Consider the following 14,707-nt stretch of genomic DNA (forward strand, 5'->3'; position numbering starts at 1 on the left):
TCACTTAGTGTGACAATCTCTAGATCCATCCTTGTTGCTGCAAATGGCATTATTTTATTCTTTTTAATGGCTGAGTACTGTTCTATTGTATATACATACCACATGTTCTTTATCCTTCATTTGTTGATGGACTTGGTTGCTCTCATGTCTTGGCTATTGTAAGTAGTGCTGCTGTGAACATTGGGATACATGCTTCTTTTCAAATTATGTTTTTCTCTAGATATATACCTGGGAGTGAGATTGCTGGATCATATGGCAACTCTATTTTCAGTTTTTTAGGGACCCTCCATACTGTTTTCCATAGTGGCTATACCAGTTTGCATAACCACCAACAGTGGAAGAAGGTTCCCTTTTCTCCACGCCCTCTCCAGCATTTATTATATGTAGACTTCTTAATGAGGGCTGTTCTGACTTGTGTGAGGTAGTACGTCATTGTAGTTCTCATTTGCATTTCTCCAGTAATTAGCAATGCTGAGCATTTTTTCATGTGCCTATTTGCCATCTGTATGTCTTCTTTAGAGAAATGTCTATTTTATTTCTTTATTGGGTTGTTTCTTTGTTTTGGTGTTGCTATCTTTTCTTAATTTTTAATTTTTTTATTAAAGTATAGTTGATTTACAATGTTGTACCAATTTTTGCTGTACAGCAAAATGACTCAGTCATACATATATACCTTCTTTTTTTTAATATTCTTTTCCATCATGGTCTGTCTCAGGAGATTGGATCTAGTTCCCTGTACTATGTAATAGGACCTTTTTAATCCATTTTCTAAATGTAATAGTTTGCAGCTACTAACCCCAAACTCCCAGTCCATCTCCCTCCCTCCCCCTTCTGCCTTGGCAACCATAAGTCTGTTCTCCATGTCTGTGAGTCTGTTCTATAGATAGGTTCATTTGTGCCATATTTTAGATTCTACATATAGGAGATATCATAGTGTATTTGTCTTTCTCTTTGTGACTTACTTCACTTAGTATGATAATCTCTAGGTCCATTCTTGTTGTTGCAAATGGCATTATTTCATTCTTTTTACAGTTTAGTAGTATTCCATTGTATATATGTAATACATCTTGTTAATCCATTCATCTTTTGATGGACATTTAGGTTGTTTGCATGTATTGGTTATTGTGAATAGTGCTGCTGTGAACTTAGGAGTGCATGTATCTTTTTGAATGAAACTTTTGTCTGGATATATGCCCAGGAATGGGATTTCTGGATCATATTGTAGTTCTATATTTAGTTTTCTGAGGAACCCCCATACTATTTTCCATAGTGGTTGTACCAGTTTGCATTCCCACCAACAGTGTAGGAGGGGTCCTTTTTCTCCACACCCTTTTCAGCATTTGTCCTTTATAGACTTATTAATGATGGCCACTCTGACCAGTATGAAGTGATACCTCACTGTAGTTTTGATTTGCATTTCTCCAATAATTAGTGATGCTGAGCATCTTTTCTTGCACCTATTGGCCATCTGTGTGTCTTCTTTGGAGAAATATCTATTTAGGTCTTCTGCTCATTTCTTGATTGGGTCGTTTGGAGGGGTGAGTATTGTCATTATTGAGTTGTCTGAACTGTTTGTATATTTTGAAAATTAAGCCCTTGTCAGTCACATTGTTTGCAAATATTTTCCATTCTGTCATTTGTCTTTTTGTTTTGTTTAGTTTACTTTGGTATGCAGAAGCTTCTAAGTTTGATTAAGCCCCATTTGTTCAGAAATGTCCTTTTTAAGTGGCAATCCACCCTCTTGTCACTTTGCATTCCTTTTGACTGATACCCAGTCACCACAAAGTCAGGTTAAAGATAGCGCCTGGATGAATTTTAAGCACATTTACATAACTCTGCATAGAACTAAAGTTTTCTGAGGATGGCGATGTATAATAATAAGCAGAACTTCCAAAATTAAGATTGACCTTCCAGAGTTCTTATCATGGCTCAGTGGTTAACGAACCCAACTAGTATCCATGAGGACACAGGTTTGATCCCTGGCCTTGCTCAGTGGGTTAAGAGTTTGGCATTACCATGAGCTGTGGTATAGGTTGCAGACGCAGCTTGTATCCAGTGTTACTGTGGCTGTGGCATAGGCTGGCAGCTAAAGCTCCGACTCAACCCCTAACCTGGGAACCTCCATATGCTGTAGATGCGGCCCTAAAAAGACAAAAGCAAAAAAAAAAAAAAAAAAAAAAAAAAAAAAAAAAAAAAAGATCGAGCTTCCTTTTCACTCTTTTATAAATCAGTCAGTCCCATGAGCCAAATACTGTGTTTCACCATATCATAAGACAACGATCTCATTTATTTCCCTCCCATATTAACACTTTCTGTAGATAGGCATGTGTTAATTAATGTCTTTTCCCAAAATTTAATCTGTTCTCAAAGAGATTTTAAAATTGACTTTCAGGAGAATATTATAACATTGCTCAAATTAAAAGAATGTTGCTAAAATGTTCTGTCTCAAACTTGTAAGGAATCCCCTCCAAGACTGAATATGAGGGGAAATGAGCTATATACACAAAAGAAAAATACTTGTGAGTATAATGAGGAATATTTTAAACTATATATTTAAATGGGCATAAGAGCATACATTTTTGTCTTACAGGTTATATTAAAAGAGAAAGTAAAAGAACTGAATTTACATGAGGTAAGTATTTTAACTTCTTCTTGAGCTGTGTTCTAATAGAACTGATATATAATGGAATGCTTAAACACCTTTATTTTCAGAAGCTGAAAAAATTAGACTGATTTTGATCAGCTTCATAGAATATTTGAGGGTGAGGTCACATAAAAATCTTCTTTGTGAAGACTTCTAGGGGAGTAAAATAACTCGGTTTTAGTAGGAAAGTCCAGCGTAAGTTGTAATAGCAGCAGAGTTGCTGCTTGCTGTCCATTCTATACAAGCAGGAGATAGAGATAAATTAGTTTCACTACTCAAGATGAATTTGCACTAATTTCACTTTTGAAAATGTTCCCAGTAGTCCTTTCTTACCAAAGGCACAAGAAAGGCAGTGATTACTTCATGAGGGTGGGGATTTAAGGAGGTGAGACAGAGGGATGAAATAGGGAAGAACATATAGGGAGAGATAGGAACTTTCGGGATTGTCTCTTGATGAGGTTGCATGTCTGGGGTGTTTACTATGTTGTCATGCTTTCTAAGTTAAAAACAAAAGTGTGTGTGTATGCTGCTGTACACCTTAAGACACATAGTGTATAATAATTCTTGTTTATTTTGTTCTTTGTGTTGTCTCTGATTACAAATGTTCAGAATTTTTATTTTTAATTTTAGAGGCCTTTCTCTTCCTCCCTTTCTAAGTTTTTAAACTGGTGTTTACCACAAAGACTTGGAAAGCTGCATGTTGTAATATTTACGTTTACTATAACCCAACTGTGGTGAAGCTACATTGCCAATCTCTTCAAAGAGAGTTAATTTGTGAAATTATTTGAATAATAATAATAATGATTTATATTAGAATTCATCTACTGGTACTTTGCTCTTTCTGCATACTTTTTATCTAAGAGTTGATATGGTATGGCATTTCAGACCTAACCTTGGATTAAACTCAAGCATCAGTTACTGTTTGATTTTTTTTTAATTTCCCAAAATGGTAATAGAAGGTGATTCTCTTCTATTTGGGGCCTTTTTGATGACCATAAATGAAAAGATTAAATTCTGACATACATTAGTAATATTGAATAGAAGTCTTCCTTATTGGTTTGACCCATTAGTTTAGAATCTTTATCCTGAATAAGTGCATTGTGTTGCATCATTATGTATCAGTTATATCCCAGCCACACCCTACCCACCAATTCCAGTTTCTCTGTAACTAAGAAGACCTAACCTTGCTCTCCAATGTGTCTCTAGAGGCCAATCTTGGGTTTTTTTGGGGTCTTTTTGCTGTTCATTTGGTCCTTTCCTGGTGCATTTCTTTGTGTTGAAACTATTTTGCCAAACGTTTTTGTGTGTGTACAGTCCTCTAGCTTAATTATATAGTGACACATAGCTTCGTCCTATATAAGCACATGAAATTTCAATATGAATAATGTTATTCATGAATTATAATAGTGGATAATCAGAGACAAGCTAAATATCTATCAGTAGTGTAACAATTCAATAAAACCTGATACACTGAAAGATTATCCACCAAGAGAAGGAGAGAGTGAGAAAAAGAAGGAAGGAAACTCGATACAGTGATTCATACAGTGAGGTACTACAGCAGGCTCTGTAATTAAGGAATAAGCTCGATCCACAAATATGCCAACCTAGATGAATCTTGAACTAGATACTGAAAAAGCAAGTTGCAAAATGATAGAAATGTTTGTATCACATATTTAAACTAAAATAAACACCTTTTTCATGGATTTATATGCATACTACATGGTATTTGAGAAAGATACATAATGATCACACGAAGAAGGAAAGAAAAGAGAAAAGAGGAACTTTGAGGAAGTTGGTCCAAAAGGATGTTAATTTTTATATAATGTTCTTAATTTTAAAGAAGGCAAGTAATTTAATATATTAATTTAAAAATGTAGGAGTTCCCGCCATGGCATAGTGGGTTAAGAATCTGACTGCTGCAGCTGGGGTTGCTCTGGAGGCAGAGGTTCAAGGATCTGGTGTTGCCATAGCTGTAGCTGAGGTCACAGCTGTAGTTCGGGAACTTCCAGATGCCATGGGTGTGACCACAAAATTAAAAAATAAGAGAGAAGGAACAAAATGAAACAATATCATTGCAGTTCCCACTGTGGCACAGTGGGTTAATGATCTGGCTTGTCTCTGTAGCATTGCTGGTTCCATCCCCAGTCTGGCCCAGTGGGTTAAGGATCTGGCATAGCCACAGCTGTGGCATAGGTCACAGATGTGATTCAGATTTGATCCCTGGCCTAGGAACTACCATATGCCATGGGTGTAGCCAAAGAAAACTGTTGAGGAGTTCCCTTATGACACAGTGGGTTAAGGATCCAGCATTGTCACTGCCATGGCTTGGGTCACTGCTATGGTGCAGCTTCAGTCCCTGGCCCAGGAACTTCCACATGCCACAGATGCAGCCAAATAAATAAATAAATAAAAATACAGTTGACTCTTGAACAACATGGGTTTGAACTGCATGGGTCCACTTAAATGCAGATTTTTTTTTTTCAGTAGCAAATACTGCAGTACTATAGGATCTGTGTTGGTTGAATTTATGGATACAGAGGAACTGAAGATACAGACAAACCATGGATACAGAGGGCCAACTGTAAATTATAACCCCCCTGTGTTGTGTTCAGGGGTCAACTGTAATTTTAAAGTTACTGAATACATAAAAATGTCAGACACTGTACTAAACCATGGAGACACAAAGAAGCATAACTAATCTCTGCTCGGCTCAGATCACTTCAGAGGCATGGGTTTGATCCCCAACCCAGCATGGTGGGTTGAAGGTCCAGCATTGTTGCAACTGCAGCATAGGTCACAGCTGAGGCTTGGATTCAATCCCTGGCCCACAGACTTCCATATGCTATGGAGCAGCCATTAAAAAAAAAAAAAAAAAAAAAAAAAAAAAGTCAGGGATTTCCTGAGCAGCACAACCATTTTTAGGTTGCTTTCATAGTTTTCAAAGATTCCAAACCTAAATGATACCCAAACTGGAAATGCTACCTTTGCAGAAGGCATAATCATCCTCATAACTATTCAAGGAAATGTATAATAATTAGTGTCCACCACCACCATCATAGAATGATTATCTATTTAAAGGAAAATCCTTTTGGCTAAATTACCTGAGCTGTGGGTCATTTTTATTGTGTGACATTATCTCCCCCACATAACTGTCCATTCCCTAGTTTGCATTCTCTGTAAATTTATAGAGTATGTCAACCCCTTGAAAATTATCAAATCCTTCCTGGGATCATGTACTCTATGAAATACTAGAAAACTAGGCTTAAGTATACATGCTACAGTCACTATAAAGTAGTTTTCCCTTGAAACATGTTTTATTTATGGGAATAATCTCAGTGTAAAGTAAATGGAATTACATATACAAGGTGGCAAGATTACCAAGATGTCCGTTTCTTCATATAATTTATCTTAGAAGCAAGGAAACACACTTTAAACATTTTAGTTAAGTTTGGAGTTCCCATCATGGCTCAGCAGTTAATGAATCCAACTAGGAACCATGAGGTTGTGGGTTCGATCCCTGGCCTCACTCAATGGGTTAAGGATCTGGCATTGCTGTGAGATCTGGCATAGGCCGGCAGCTACAGCTCCTATTAGACCCCTAGCCTGGGAACCTCCACATGCCATGCCTCCACAGGTGCAGCCCTAGAAAAGGCGAAAAAAAACAAAACAAAAAATTAGTTAAGTTTATCACTATATGCAGATGACATGATACTATATATAGAAAACTGTAAGGACTCTATGCAAAAACTACTCAAACTGATAAGCGAATTCAGCAAAGTAGTAAGATACATGATTAACATTCAGAAATTGGTTCCCAAAAAAAAAAAAAAAAAAAAAAAAAAAAGGGAGTTCCCGTCGTAGCGCAGTGGTTAAGGAATCCGACTAGGAACCATGAGGTTGCGGGTTCGATCCCTGCCCTTGCTCAGTGGGTTAACGATCCGGCGTTGCCATGAGCTGTGGTGTAGGTTGCAGACGCAGCTCGGATCCCACGCTGCTGTAGCTCTGGCATAGGCCGGTGGCTACAGCTCCAATTAGGCCCCTAGCCTGGGAACCTCCATATGCCGCGGAAGCAGCCCAAAGAAATAGCAAAAAGACAAAAAAAAAAAAAAAAAAAAAAAAGAAAAAAGAAAAAGAAATTGGTTCCATTTCTGTATGCTACCAATGAAATATTTAAGAGAATATTAAAAAATAATACCTTTTAAAATCACACACCCCCAAAATTCTTTTTTTTTCGTTTTTTTTGGTCTTTTAGGCCACACCCTCGGCATATGAAAATTCCTGGGCTAGGGGTTGAGTAGGAGCTGTAGCCACTGGCCTACACCACAGCTACAGCAACGCCAGATCTGAGCCATGTCTGTGACCTATACTTCAGGTTATGCAACACCAGATCCTCAACCCACTGAGCAAGGCCAGGCATCAAACCTGTGTCCTCAAGGATGCTAGTCAGATTCCTTTCCACTAAGCCGCGATAGAAAATTAAATACCTAGGAATAAACCTGACCAAGGAGGTGAAAGACTTACGAGCTGAGAACTGTAAAACACTAATCAAGGAAAGTAAAGAGGATTCAAAGAAATGGAAAGATATCCCATGCTCCTGGATTAGAAGAATTAATAATGTTAAAATGGCCATACTGCCCAAAGCAAACTACAGATTTAATGTGATTCCTGTCAAGTTACCTATGACATCTTTCACAGAACTAGAACAAATAATCCAAAATTTATATGGAGCCGTATTAAAAGACCCAGAATTGCCAAAACAATTCTGAGGGGAAAACAGACAAAATTAAAAAAAGCAAGAGGTATAACTCTCCCAATCTTCAGACAATATTACAAAGCTACAGTAATCAATACAGTGTGGTACTGGTACAAAAACAGACATACAGATCAATGGAACAGAATAGAGACCCCAGAAATAACCCCAGACACCTATGGTCAATTAATCTTCGACAGAGGAGGCAAGAATATAAAACAGGAAAAAGACTCTTCAGCAAGTGGTGTGGGCACAACTGGACAGCTGCATGTAAATCAATGAAACTAGAATACCACCCTCACATCATGCACAAAAATAAATTTGAAATGGCTTAAGGACTTAAAAATAAGACAAGACACCATAAAACTCCTAGAAGAGAACATAAGCAAAACATTCTCTGACATAAACAGTACAAAAGTCTTCTTAGGTCAGTCTCCCAAGCCAATAGAAATAAAAACAAAAATTTTTTAAATGGGACCTAATCAAACTTACAAGATTTTCACAGCAAAGGGAAACATTAAAAAATGAAAAGACAGCATTCGGAATGGAAAAAAATATTTGCAAATGATGCAACCAATAAGGACATAATCTGCAAAATATATAAACAACTCATATACCTCAACTACAACAAAAGCAAACAACCCAATCAAAAAATGGACAGAAGACCTAAATAGATAGTTCTCCAAAGAAGACATACAGATGACCAATAGGCAAATGAAAGATGCTCAACATCACTAATTACTAAAGAAATGCAAATCAAAACTATAGTGTGGTTTTGACCACTACACGCCAGTCAGAATGGCCACCGTTAATAAGACTAGGAATAGCAAATGCTGGAGAAGGTGTGGAAAAACGGCAACCCTCCTGCACTATTGGTGGAAATGTAAACTGTACAACCACTATGGAAAACAGTATGGAGGTTCCCCAGAAAATTAAATATAGAACTACCATGTGACCCATCAATCCCACTTCTGGGCATATATCCAGACAAAACTTTCATTCAAAAAGATACATGCACCCGTATGTTCATTGCAGCACTATTTGCAATAGCCAAGACATGGAGAAAACCTAAATATCCATTGACAGAGGAGTGGATAAAGAAGATGTGGTACATACATGCAATGTAATATTATTCAGCCATTAAAAGGGAAGAAATAACGGCATTTGCAGCAACATGGATGGACCTAGAAATTATCATGCTAAGTGAAGTCAGTCAGACAGTGAGACACCAACATCAAATGCTATCACTTACAGGTGGAATCTAAAATAAAGGACACAGTGGACTTCTTTGCATAACAGATACTGACACAAACTTTGAAAAACTTACAGTTTCCAAAGGAAACAGGGTGGGGGTGGAGGGATAGGCTGGGGGTTTGGGATGAAAATGCTTTAAAATTGGGTTGTGATGATCATTGTGCAACTATAAATGTAATAAAATTGTGTTAAAAAAGAAAAGAATGGGTAGGCAGGAGTTCCTAGTTCCTATTGTGGCTCAGCAATAACAAACCCAACTAGTATCCATGAGGATACGGGTTTGATCCCTGGCCTGCCTCAATAGGTTAAGGATTCAGCATTGCCATGAGCTTTAGTTTAGGTCAGATCCCACTTTGCTGTGGCTGTGGTGTAGGCTGGCAGTTACAGCTCTGATTAGACCCCTAGCCTAGGAACTTCCATATGCTGCAGGTGCACAAGTGCAGCGCTTTAAAAAAAAAAAAAGGAATGGATAGAATAGACAATGAAATCCTTCTGTATAGCACAGGGAACTATGTCCAGTCACTTGTGATGGAACATGATAAAAGGTAATATGAGAAAGAGAGTGTGTGTATAGATGTATGACTGGGTCACTTTGCTGTATAGCAGAAATTGACAGAGCAATGTAAATCAACTATAATAAAAAAAATTTTAATGAAATTTTTAAAATATGACCTAATCAAATTTATAAGCTTTTGTACAGCAAAGGAAACCATTAAAAAATGAAAAGACAGCCTTTGGAATGAGAAAAAATATTTGCAAACAATGCAACCAACAAAATATACAAACAACTCATATAACTCAACATAAAATAACAACCCAGCCAAAAAATGGGCAGAAGACCTAAATAGACATTTCTCCAAAGAAGACATACAGATGGCAAATAGGCATATGAAAAAATGCTGAACATCACTAATTACTATAGAAATGCAAATCAAAATTATGAGGTACCACTACACACCAGTCAGATTAGCCATCATTAATAAGTCTACAAATAAGAAATGCTGGAGTTCCTGTCGTGGCTCATTGGTTAACGAATCCGACTAGGAACCATGAGGTTGCGGGTTCAGTCCCTGCCCTTGCTCAGTGGGTTAAAGATCCGGCGTTGCCGTGAGCTGTGGTGTAGGTTGCAGACGCGGCTCGGATCCCGCGTTGCTGTGGCTCTGGCGTAGGCCGGTGGCTACAGCTCCGATTGGACCCCTAGCCTGGGAACCTCCATATGCCGCGGGAGCGGCCCAAGAAATAGCAACAACAACAAAAGACAAAAAAAAAAAAAAAAAGAAATGCTGAAGGAGGCATGGAGAAAAGGGAACCCTCCTCCACTCTTGGTGGTAGTGTAAATTGGTACAGCTACCACAGAGAACAGTGTGGATGTTCCTTAAAAAACTAAAAATAGAGCTACTATATGATCCTACAACCCTACTTCTGGGAATATATATATATACATAATTTGAAATGATACATGAACTGCAGTGTTCATAGCAGTACTATGTATGATAGCCAAGACATGGAAGCAAACTAAGTGGCCATCAACAGATGAATGGATAAAGAAAATGCAGTGTGTTTTATATACATGTATATAAAACAATGGAATATTATTCAGCCATTAAAAAGAATGAAATAATGCCATTTGCAGCTTCATGGATGGACCTATTATTATACTAAGGAAAGTAAGTTAGACAAAGACAAATATCATATGATATTGCTTACATGTGAAATCCAAAAAAAAATGATTCAAAGAGCTTATTTACAAACAGAAATAGACTCATAGACGTTAAAAAGAAAATTCATGTTTACCAAAGGGGGGAGGGGAATAACATTTTTTTAAAAAGAACACTTACAACTGAATAATATAAAGAAGAATTATCCAGCTAAAAAATTGACAAAGAATTTGAAAAGACATTTCTCCAAAAATGATATATAAATGGCCAATAAGCACAATATCATTAGTCATTAGGGAAATGCAAATCAAACCCCTAGTGAGAAAACACCTCACACCATTGGGGATGGCTATAATCAAAAAATGAAGGAGTTCCCGTCGTGGCGCAGTGGTTAACGAATCCGACTAGGAACCATGAGGTCGTGGGTTCGGTCCCTGCCCTTGCTCAGTGGGTTAAGGATCCGGCGTTGCCGTGAGCTGTGGTGTAGGTTGCAGACGCGGCTCAGATCCCGCGTTGCTGTGGCTCTGGCGTAGGCCGGTGGCTACAGCTTCGATTCAACTCCTAGCCTGGGAACCTCCATATGCCGCGGGAGCGGCCCAAGAAATAGCAACAACAACAACAACAAAAGACAAAAAAAAAAAAAAATGAAGTATTGGAGTTGCCTGATGGCTTAGCAGGTTAAGGATTTGTCATTGTCACTGCAGTAGCTTAGGTTGCAAGCTGTGGCGTGGGTTCAATCCCTGGCCTGGGAACTTCTGCATGCCGCAGGTGTGGCAAAAAAAAAAAAAAAAGTACTGATTCATGATACAACATGAATGAAGCTTTAAGGTGTCATTCTAGATAAAATAAGACTGCCACAAAAGACCACCACAGATTGTATGATACCATTTCATGATTCCATTCCATTTTGAAATGACTAGAATAGATAAATCTATCAAGACAGGAGGTTGATTAGTGGTTGCTAGGGGAGAAGATGGAATGAGGAATGACTGCTTTTAGGGACTTTTGAGGCAAGCAGTGAAAACATTCTGCAGCTAGATAGTGGTGATGGTTATACAACTCTGAATATATGAAAGGCTGCTGAATTGTATGCTTTACAGGAGCAAAAATTATGATATATTAATTATATCCATTTTTTTAAAAGGAATGAGAGAAGCAATCTTGTTGAACTACTGGAAAGTATAGCTCATTTGCAAAATATAATCTGTATTAATTTGTAAAATTAGCTTGGCCCTGAGGGAAATTCTAAGAAGTCAGATCCAAGGCTTTTCTTTTTGTGCTTGCCCTTGGCTTTTGGTCACCTTACCACGTAGCACTTACCATGTCAGAATTTATCTTGGGGTTTTTATTTCTGGTGACTATGGTTTTAGAATTTGTTTAGTAAGAACCTAATAGCCATTAATAGTAACTCCATTTGAAAACCTACAAATCTAATTTTGGATTCCGGAAAAATAACCAAATAAAAATGAGTGGTTCAGGAGTTCCCGTCGTGGCGCAGTGGTTAACGAATCCGACTAGGAACCATGAGGTTGCGGGTTCGGTCCCTGCCCTTGCTCAGTGGGTTAAAGATCCGGCGTTGCCGTGAGCTGTGATGTAGGTTGCAGACGCGGCTCGGATCCCGCGTTGCTGTGGCTCTGGGGTAGGCCGGTGGCTACAGCTCCGATTCAACCCCTAGCCTGGGAACCTCCACATGCCGCAGAAGCGGCCCAAGAAATAACAACAACAACAACAACAACAAAAAGACAAAAAAAAAAAAAAAATGAGTGGTTCATCCAACTTCTTGCCCTTTGGTAGCATCAGCACTGAATCTCAACAGGGCAGAGCCAACAGTCCTCACCCTGTTTCAGAAAGCTGTGCAGGGAGGGAAGCTGGGTATTTAAGGCCAGAGGACCTGTTTATACAGTCTAAGAAGTGGGAACATCATTCCCCCTTTACAGATGGGAAGCTGAGGCCCAAAAAGATCATCCCAAGGCTGGAACTGCTGGTTTCTCATCTTTACCCACAGCTCGTTCTTAACTTTCCTCCAGAAAACAAAAATGGGCTTGAAAATTGAAATTTAAACATGAATAAGAATAACTGGTATTAGTAAACTGCCTTACTGCCTCCTCAGGTCTGCTCCGAACCTGAGCTGATGACAGTCCCAGGCAGGGGGGTGGGGGCACATGGTCTCCTCACTTTACAGAGGAAGGGACAGAGTCTGAAAGGCCTCCTGATGGCAGAAGTCACACAGCTTGGGTGTCCAAGCCAAGGCCAGCCATCTGTTGTGCCTTCCTCCCTGCTCTCCCGCTGTCTCATCAGTAATGCCAAATCTGCTAAGACAGTTATCTGTCTTCCTTCTTGCGAAGATCTTGTCTGTGATATACACAAGGCCCTGTGAGCTCCCTGGAGAAGGGAGATGGAAAACCAACAGTCATAGCACTGGCCTCTTGTCCTGTCACATAACCTAGGAATACTGGCTTACATGTTACAGGTTAAGAAACAGGTGACAGGGAGGCAGGTCAGCAGTCTGGACAAGAAATGGTGACAGTTGAACCAGGATCCCTGGAGATGGAGGGGAAGCAAGCAAGGAGGAGTTCAAGCTTTGGGCAGACAGAAGTGTAACAGACATGGGCCCCCAGCCAGGCCTGGCCACTCATCAACTGCATGGCCTCAGGCAACGTGGTTACTGCTCTGAGTTTCTGTTTCCCCATCTGTAAAGTGAGTAAGTGGGATGATACTTGGTGTCCCTGCGTACTGGTAAGTGCCCAGAAAGTAGTTGTTGAAACCCAGCATCTGGGTATGAAGAAGGCTTCTTTCCAAGCAGTGGAGCCCGCAACCTGTCAGAACAGTCCTAGCCCCATCTGCACATTTTCATAAGTTTAAATTCACTGACTCTTGAATAACTTTTTATATGGCACAGACACTGACAGAATAGTGTCAAAGTAAGGGGCCCCAGGAACTACTAACAGCATATTACCCACAGGCTGTGCCCTGGTTTATAGTTTTCACATTTCGAAAACCAGAGAAAGGAGATGGTGCCGGTGGTGTTAATAGTTGCTCCAGGACCCTGTGCTGAGCAGGCAGAACATCCCCTGCAGTAAGTCAGCCCCTTGGCACAGCACAGAAAATTATATTATGTTCAGTCTGTCTGGTGAGACTCACCTAAATCAGATTCTGCTGATGCCCTGAAGTAAAGGAGGCTGCCTCTTGCTTTCTGTCTTCTCCCATTTGCCCTCCATCTTGAAGACACGTGACAGGAAAAGCAGGAGACTCTTCTTCAGAAGACCTTGCCTGTTTCTTTCACGTAAAGACTTGAGAGATGTTGGAAGTCCCTTCAAATGGCTGGGCCTCAGGCGCTTGCATTTTACATTGGCCTGGGAGAGTACTTAGCAGATATTCTGCCACATCTGTGAATTTGTCTTTCAGCTCTGTGCAGTGTGTCTAGAAGACTTCAAGCCTCGAGATGAGTTGGGGATATGTCCATGTAAGCATGCCTTCCACAGAAAGTGAGTATTGGTGTGGAATTATTTAAGGGAACCTGAGTTTAAGGCATATCGACCAATTCACTTGTGGGTTTGGGGCAGTGCAGACAAGCTTCATGGCTTTATGATTGGTTTATAATGCAGAAAGCTGAAAACACCCTACAGGTGTGGTGTGTATGTGTGTGTGACATTAGGAGGAACCTGGGTGGTGGAACATAACTACCACAGCAGGACTTCAGGCAGGGAGCCAGACAAGCCCACATCTCCTTGGAGCCAGGCTATAAAGAACTTTTTAACCAGAACTTTCCAATGAGTTTTCATTCCTTAAAACTTATTTTCCTTTTTGGAGTTTTGTTTTGTTTGTCTTTTTAGGGCTGCACCTGTGGCATGTGGAAGTTCCCAGGCTAGGGGTCGAATCGGAGCTACAGCTGCCCGTCTGTGCCACAGCCACAGCAAAGAGAGATCCAAGCTGCATCTGCGAGGCCAGGGATTGAACCTTCGTCCTCATGGATACTAGTCGGGTACATAGTGCTGAGCCACAATGGGAACTCCTCCTTAAAACTTACTTTAATCAAAGCCATAGTTATTTTAAATCAAAATAAGTCTGAATAGTACTGTGGGACCATCTCCTCCCCCTCCCTACAGACATATTTAATATTCCCCCTTCTCTTTCGATTTTAGGTTTTGTATTTGTATTAGAAAACTTTATTCCGCCTCCTTCCCACCACCCTCCTCAGTGTACTTCATTCTTTAAGAAGTCATGGATGACTGAGGTATAGCATGCTCACTGTGGCTTCTTAGTTTCACCTTTCAGAAGGTTGGAGTTTCTGGATCCCCCAGAGGGTGAAATGCATTCTCCACGCAGTCATAGAGCTCTTTGGGACCTGGCCGTTCACCCCAGTCCCCAACTCTGGGCCACAGATGTGTTCAACATGTGAGG

The 14,707-nt window shown here is 39.8% G+C and overlaps 1 protein-coding gene across 4 annotated transcripts in view; it reads left to right on the top strand.

Moving 5' to 3' along the window:
• RNF24 (ring finger protein 24) overlaps window positions 1-14,707 on the top strand; it is a 94,136-nt gene that overhangs the window by 72,709 nt on the left and 6,720 nt on the right. For 3 of the 4 annotated variants that reach the window (XM_021078063.1, XM_021078062.1, XM_003134311.6), the window contains 2 exons: window positions 2,591-2,632; window positions 13,712-13,791. In XM_021078063.1, the coding sequence (XP_020933722.1) occupies window positions 2,591-2,632; window positions 13,712-13,791 (122 nt within the window). Of the gene's footprint in view, window positions 1-2,590; window positions 2,633-13,711; window positions 13,792-14,448; window positions 14,541-14,707 lie in introns of all 4 variants that reach the window. The other variant, XM_021078064.1, reaches the window with a different exon arrangement.

This window comes from Sus scrofa, chromosome 17 (assembly GCF_000003025.6).
Source record: "Sus scrofa isolate TJ Tabasco breed Duroc chromosome 17, Sscrofa11.1, whole genome shotgun sequence".
NCBI classification, from domain to species: domain Eukaryota; kingdom Metazoa; phylum Chordata; class Mammalia; order Artiodactyla; family Suidae; genus Sus; species Sus scrofa.